The 6,715-nt window shown below is 54.2% G+C and overlaps 1 protein-coding gene across 2 annotated transcripts in view; it reads left to right on the forward strand.

Moving 5' to 3' along the window:
• KBTBD11 (kelch repeat and BTB domain containing 11) overlaps positions 1 to 2,780 on the forward strand; it is a 45,470-nt gene extending 42,690 nt beyond the window's left edge. For both annotated transcript variants that reach the window (XM_029051557.2, XM_029051556.1), the window contains exon 3: positions 792 to 2,780. In XM_029051557.2, coding sequence (XP_028907390.1) covers positions 922 to 2,688 — 1,767 coding nt within the window. In that variant the 5' untranslated portion in view covers positions 792 to 921 and the 3' untranslated portion in view covers positions 2,689 to 2,780. The remainder of the gene's footprint in view (positions 1 to 791) is intronic.
• Positions 2,781 to 6,715: the final 3,935 nt, after the last annotated feature.

Below are 6,715 nucleotides of genomic sequence, written 5' to 3' on the forward strand. Positions count from 1 at the left end.
AGGTCATGGGTTCTAATCCCAGCTCTGCCACTTGTCAGCTGTGTGACTTTGGGCAAGTCACTTCACTTCTCTGTGCCTCAGTTATCTCATCTGTAAAATGAGGATTGAGTCTGGGAGCCCCATGTTGAACAACCTAATTACCTTGTATCTAACCCAGTGCTTAGAACAGTGCTTGGCATATAGTCAGCGCTTAACAAATACCATAATAATAATTTCTCTGTGCCTCAGTTACCTCATCTGTAAAGTGGGGATTAAGACTGTGAGCCCCATGTGAGACAACCTGACTACTTTGTATCTACCCCAACAATTAGAACACTGCTTGGCACATAGTAAGCGCTTAACAAATGCCATCCTTATTATTATGACAGTTAATCCACTTTTTCAGAGAAAGCCGAAAACTATAAACAATTCGCTCTGTCTCTCGTGGACATTCATCACAGACCGTGCCACCTCCGAGAGATGACTGAACTGGTGTAAAACACTACCGAGGAGGTCGAGGCCCATAGCATGTCCAGGTTCTTCAAGCTCAAAAGTTGAGAAGGGGGTTCCTGCTGCTGGAAGTTGACGCACTTCTGTGCTCCTGGGGAAGACCCATGTCCATGCCAACAATTCATTCAATTGTATTTATTAAGCGCTTACTGTGTGCAGAGCACTGTGTTTAGCGCTTGGGGGGAAGTACAATGCAGCAGTAAAGAGAGACCGTCCTGCCCACAATGAGGTCACCATCCGGGGGTGGTCGGGAGGCAGACATCCTAATAACCAGACATCAATATAAATAAATGAAATTACAGGTCCAAACAAGGTTCTCCACGGTGCCAGGAAAGGACGCGGTGAAGTCGGAAGAAGTGAATCCCGTCTCCCGTGGGGGTGACTGCTGCTGCCGCATCGGCTGGACAGCCGGGGATCGGAGAGACCCCGGCCATGGAAAGCCCGGGGGAGCCGTGCGCCAGTCCGGACAGCGGCGGGGAGAGCGGGACTCCTGGGACCAGCTCGCCGCCGGTGGGTCGAGGCATCCGTCCCGGGGGTGACCGGGATCCCGTCCAGGGGGCGGACGACGACGACGACGACACCGAGCCGCCGCCGGAGCAGGAGGGGGAGGAGGAGGAGGAGTTGGGAGAGGTGATGGAGGGCCAGGAGCCCGACCTGGTCATCGAGGTGTCGGGCCGACGGGTGCGGGCGCACAGGGCGGTGCTGGCCGCCAAGAGCGACTACTTCAGGGCGCGCCGGTCGCGGGAGGTGGTGCGGGTGAAGGGGGTGAGCTGGGCGGCCCTGCGGCTGCTGCTGGGCTACCTCTACAGCGGCCGGCTGGGCCCCGTGAGGCCGGACACGGCGGCCGAGCTGGTGGGCGCCGCGCGGGTCCTGCAGGTGCCCTGCGCCCTGCCCCGCGCCACCGACGCCCTGCGGGCCCATCTCGGCCTGGACAACTGCCTGCAGCTGCTCGCCCTGGCCAAGGAGCAGCGGCTCCGGGACCTGCGGGAGGCCACCTACCGCTTCATGAGCGACCAATTTCTCCGCGTGCTGCGGGAGCCCGGCCTGTACGGCCGCCTGGGAGCCCAGGAGCGGGACCTCATCCTCCGACGCCGGACGGACGGAGCCCGCCGGTGCCTGCTGCTCGCGGACCTGCCCGACCGGGCCTTGGAGCCAGGGAGCCGGAGCCGGCCGCAGAGCCGGCCGCAGAGCCCGCGCCGGAGCCCGTCCCGGAGCCGGCCGGGGAGCCCGTCTCCGGCCGACCCCGCCGACGCCGGCTCCCGCATCTTCGCCTTCCAGCCGGACACCCGGGACTGGCGCTGCCTGACCCGCCTCCCCGAGGGGGCCGGCGGCAGGGGCTGCGCCCTCTGCGTCCTCTACAACTACCTCTTCGTGGCCGGGGGCGTCCTGCCCGGCGGGGAGGGGGACGGGGCCTCCAACGGGGGCCCCTCGAACAAGGTCTTCTGCTACAACCCGGCCTCCGACGACTGGAGCGCCGTGCGTCCCATGCTGCAGGCCCGGGCCCAGCTGCGGCTGCTGGCCCTGGACGGCTACCTCTACGCCGTGGGGGGCGAGTGCCTGTTGAGCGTGGAGCGCTACGACCCCCGCGCCGACCGCTGGAGCGCCGTGGCGCCGCTGCCCCGGGGCGCCTTCGCCGTGGCGCACGAGGCGGCCACGTGCCGCGGGGCCATCTACGTGTCCGGCGGCTCCCTCTTCTACCGCCTGCTGAAGTACGACCCGCGGCTGGACGAGTGGCAGGAGTGCCCGGCCAGCGGCGGCCGACACCGCCGCTCGGCCGACATGGTGGCCCTAGACGGCTCCCTCTACCGCTTCGACCTGGCCGGGGCCGCGGCCGGAGCCGTCGGGGGCCCCGGCGTCGACGTGTCCCGCTACCACTGCCTGGCCAAGCGCTGGACCCCCTGCGCCACCGACCTGCGGCTCCCCGGAGGCCCGCCCGGCCCGCCGACCTTCCGCTGCGCCGCCCTGGACGGGGCCATCTACTGCGTCGGCCGGGCCGGGGCCTGGCGCTTCCGCCCGGGCCCGGACGACGACCGGCCCGGCGCCCACGACGGGGACCGGCGGGCCGGCTTCGAGCCCGAGCCCCTCCCCGTGCCCGGCGACGCCAGGGGCCTCCTCCTCCCCTTCGTCCTCGCCCTGCCCGACCGGCCCGACCGAGACCAGCCGGACTCCGGCGGCGAGGCCCCCGGGAGCGGGGAGTGAGGAGCCGGACCCTCGGCCGGCCCCCGGGGTGCCCGGGGAGGCCGATGGGACCGAGGGAGAGAGGGATGCGCATCAGGCCGGCCCTTCAGACGTCCCCGGTCCGGAGGTCCGTCAAGGCCCGGGGCTTCATCCCTTCTCCTGCAGTCTTGCTTTCCCACCTAAGACGGTTAACCACAAAGTCCTCCTGATAAAATGCAACCTTGGGAGACTGTTCCAGGATTGAGAGAGAGCGAGCGAGAGAACAGCGAGGCCTAGCTCCTGGAGAGGGACACAGAAGCCGGGCCTCGCGTCCGCAGAGCGAGATAGATCAACGAGGGCTAGTGCACAGGTCAGGAGATCCACGTTCTGAAGCCGGCTCCGTCACTTCCCCACCGTGCGATGTCGGACGGATCGTCTCGCTTCCCTAGGCCTCGGCTGATGAAGCGAGACTTCCGTACCTATCGATCGGTGGTATTTATTGAGCACTCATTGCGTGCAGGCCTCTGCATTAAGCACTTGCCACAGTACCATACAACCGACACGATCCCTGCCTACGAGGGGCTCACGGAGTGTTCTCCCTTCCCCTTTAGTCTGCGAGCCTCATGTGGGCTGGGGGCCGTGTCCGATCTGATGATCGCGCTGTTTCTGCCCTAATGCTTGGCGCAGTGCCTAGCACACCGGAAGGGCCTAAGAGATTCCATTGTTGGTGTTCTTGTTAAGAGGAGTGGGGAGGGAGTGGATTTAAGTGAAGGGAGTGTTAGTGCTGGAGCCTCCAAGAATTTGCCGCCTACTGAAGGGGTTAAAAGAGGACACGGTTAGTGTGGAGAGACGCAGTTGCTCACCCTCCTGTGTATAATGCAGAGGAATGTCGGTTCCTCACCTCCCTCACCTCCCCCTACCAGCTAAATGGACTCTGGAGAGAGAAACGAATTGCTTGGGAGAAATAAGGACCAGTACTCTGAGCGCTAATGCCTTTCCTGCCTAAGGTTTCCAGTTTTAACGCACAGGACGCAAAGTCGTTAACTCGGCCAGCTCAAGGGGACAGTGGTGAACGCTGAATTCGGAAAACCATTTTCGTGGTAAACTGCCATTGGCGCATGAGGTAGGAGCCAAGTGTTCATTCCACAGAGGATGAAGAGAAAAGGGAATTTGCTGCAAATGAACTCGCAGGAACTAGCTTTTCCACTGTTCGAGACATCTGTACTGTTTGTGTTAAAGGATGCCAAAATTAGCTGTTGCCAAGGATATACCGATGCCCTAGACCGGTTTTCACATTCAAAATCTTTAGAGAAGAGTGGTTTAGAGATCATATCCTGAGGAAGAAAATGATAGGAAAGACTTCCTGCCTGTTGGAAACTGGGAAAAAAGTTTACTCTGTGGAAAAGAAAAAAAAAAATTACATTGAAGATATTTTTTGTTAAGGATAGTTTTCTGTATTTTAAAACGTTTTGCATCACAGAAAAAGCAAAAGACACACTCCGTTTTGCGGCAGTCTAAAGGGAACATTTTCTTTGAAAAAACTGATTGTTTTGGTGATTTGAATGAAAGAAATGTCTCAGCAGCGTGCTTAAACCTTAAATGTTCTCTCCCCCACCCCCGTCCTCTATTTCTTGGAATTATTTTACCTTTATAGTGGTGTTTCGATTAGGAAGGGCATCGTTCTAGAATATGGGAGCTGTATTCCCAACAGAACAGCTAAAAATACAGGTAAAGAAACCTTAGGATAAACATTTTTGATATTAACTAATATTCAGTTATTCTTATCTCACTGTCAACTAGAATAGAATAGCAGACTCTCTCCTGGAGCACATTATAGTAACAGTTAGCGAGCACTCGATCCTTGGTAAAAATGTATTTTAATAGGCTGCAGTAGCCCCTTTTACATTTGTGGTAATTTCGAGTATTGCCATTGGCTGGAGTTTAGGATACAGAATGTCTTCACAAACACAGATAAACAGATCACGGATTTTGTTTTAAATGAATATCCTCTATTGTATCAAAGTACATCTGCTGGAATGTAATCTAATAAAACTTCAATTTAGTCTGCTAGCTAATCTTGGAAGATGATGGCATCTTTGCAAAAACCTCTAGTTCTCTTGGGACGTGGATCTATGTTTATTGAAAATCTTTGGTTTAATCAGACCCAAACCACCAAAACTCTAGTAGAAGTTGGAAAAGTGCATGTGGACCTCCCAAATGCATTGGGGAACAATTTTAAGACTCATTAGATGATATCTTATGGTGTCCATTGGATACTCGCTATGTGATACTGTAGTGATCCCGTGGTGGTTTAGGCAGCCGGGTTCATACACCTTAGAAGAAAAAAAAATCAGAAATAAAATACCACTCCAATCTGATGATACTTATTTTTTTTTGACTTTTGGAGCAAAGGCACTAGAGAAAAATATCAATAACATCTGTTGTCATTTAAAAATCACAAACAATAATTCTCGATGCATATCTTAAATTTCCTTTTTATATTTCTGTGCAGTCTTTATCAAAGGCTTGTATTTGTATCACTGTTTCAATGAGGAATGAAGCCAGTCTAGTTAAAATATTTTTCATAGCTCGAAAATACTTTCAGAAAAGACGGAATTATCACTGTGATTTTAAATCAACCAGCTCTTCGATAAAATTTCATAAAGTTGATTTCAAAGGTCAAGATAAACAGTTCCAACTGTACATAGTGAGACATGTATGAAAATGTTATTATGTGGTGCCGTGGTGTCAGAGTGCTGTTTGTTGCTTGTTATTCAGGCCAGGTGTAGACAGCACTCCTCAGTAACCAGCCCATAAGGTGTCCTGTGAAGTATCGTGTGCTTCTGTTTCATGTTATCACAGGTGGCAGGTTCATTATGAGAACTTCAGTAGAGATCATTCCTTTTGGACAAGTTTTCTTTTTGTTTTTTTTTAATCCCCAGGAAATCCTCAGTGATTAGCTGTTTAGAGCTAATTTTGCTTCCTCTTCCTCAATTTAGGAAGCGAAGCAGGCAAATATTTATCCCCAGAGCGGAGTAGGTCACCATAAAAGCACATATGTCCCCAGGGCCAATGAAAAAGACGGTATCTCATATAGGTGAAAGCTGGGACAATCCCAACACGTCTCACCTGGAAAATCCGATTTGTTCCTGAGCCGGCATCAGAAGTCGAGACCTGGCCTGGGCCCAACAGGCATGGATGGCTCCCAGATATTGGCCTGACCCAGGTTATCGTGGCTCAGTGGAGAGAACCCGGGCCTGGGAGTCAGAAGGACCTGGGTTCTAATGCCAGCCCTGCCACTTGGGTGTTGTGTGACCTTGCACAACTCACTTCCTTTCTCCAGGCCTCAGCTCCCTCATCTGTAAAATGGGGATTAATTGTGTGAGCCTCATGAGGGACAGGGATCCTGTCCAACCTGATTAACTTGTTTCTACCCCAGCGCTTAGAACAGTACTTGGCACATAGTAAGCGCTTAACAAATACCGTGATTATTCGTTATTATTATGAGGGAGAGCAGGCTAGTTCCAGAGTCGTCTGTGAGTTTGACTCGGCTCCGGAAAGTCTCCTCTGAAGTGCCCCAAGACTTTCTCAGGATCGCTGTGGAATCCCACTGGCCTCCCAGGACCCTCTAGACCACACTCTAAAGGGGGGCAGCTAAGAGTCTGCACAAGCACAACTGAATTGGGAAGGCTTTTCCAAGTGAGTAGGCCGAGCTCCATCCTTCTTCTGCTCCTTCAGACCCCCGTCTGCGACCGGCTGTCGGGAACTGTCCGAAGACGCTACTGGACCCATCTGCGGAGGTGGAAGCGAGCCTTTTTTCTTTTGCTTCCCGATATGCCAACTCTTGGTGGGGTCCTGGGGCGGCTTTATAGGTCCCTGAGAAATACCAGGCCGCTGCATGTCTTCCAGTCCTTTAGAGGAACACTCAAAGGAAAAATCACTGACCGCGAATCGCATGTTCTCCTATGAGAGGGATAAAAGTGATTTATGCAGTTGATTGCACCCGACCCAGTAGCAGTGAATTGCATGTTATTTATCTCACAGATGTGATTAAAAGCTCTTTGGGGTT

The sequence above is a fragment of the Ornithorhynchus anatinus genome, chromosome X1 (assembly GCF_004115215.2).
Source record: "Ornithorhynchus anatinus isolate Pmale09 chromosome X1, mOrnAna1.pri.v4, whole genome shotgun sequence".
Lineage (NCBI taxonomy): Eukaryota > Metazoa > Chordata > Mammalia > Monotremata > Ornithorhynchidae > Ornithorhynchus > Ornithorhynchus anatinus.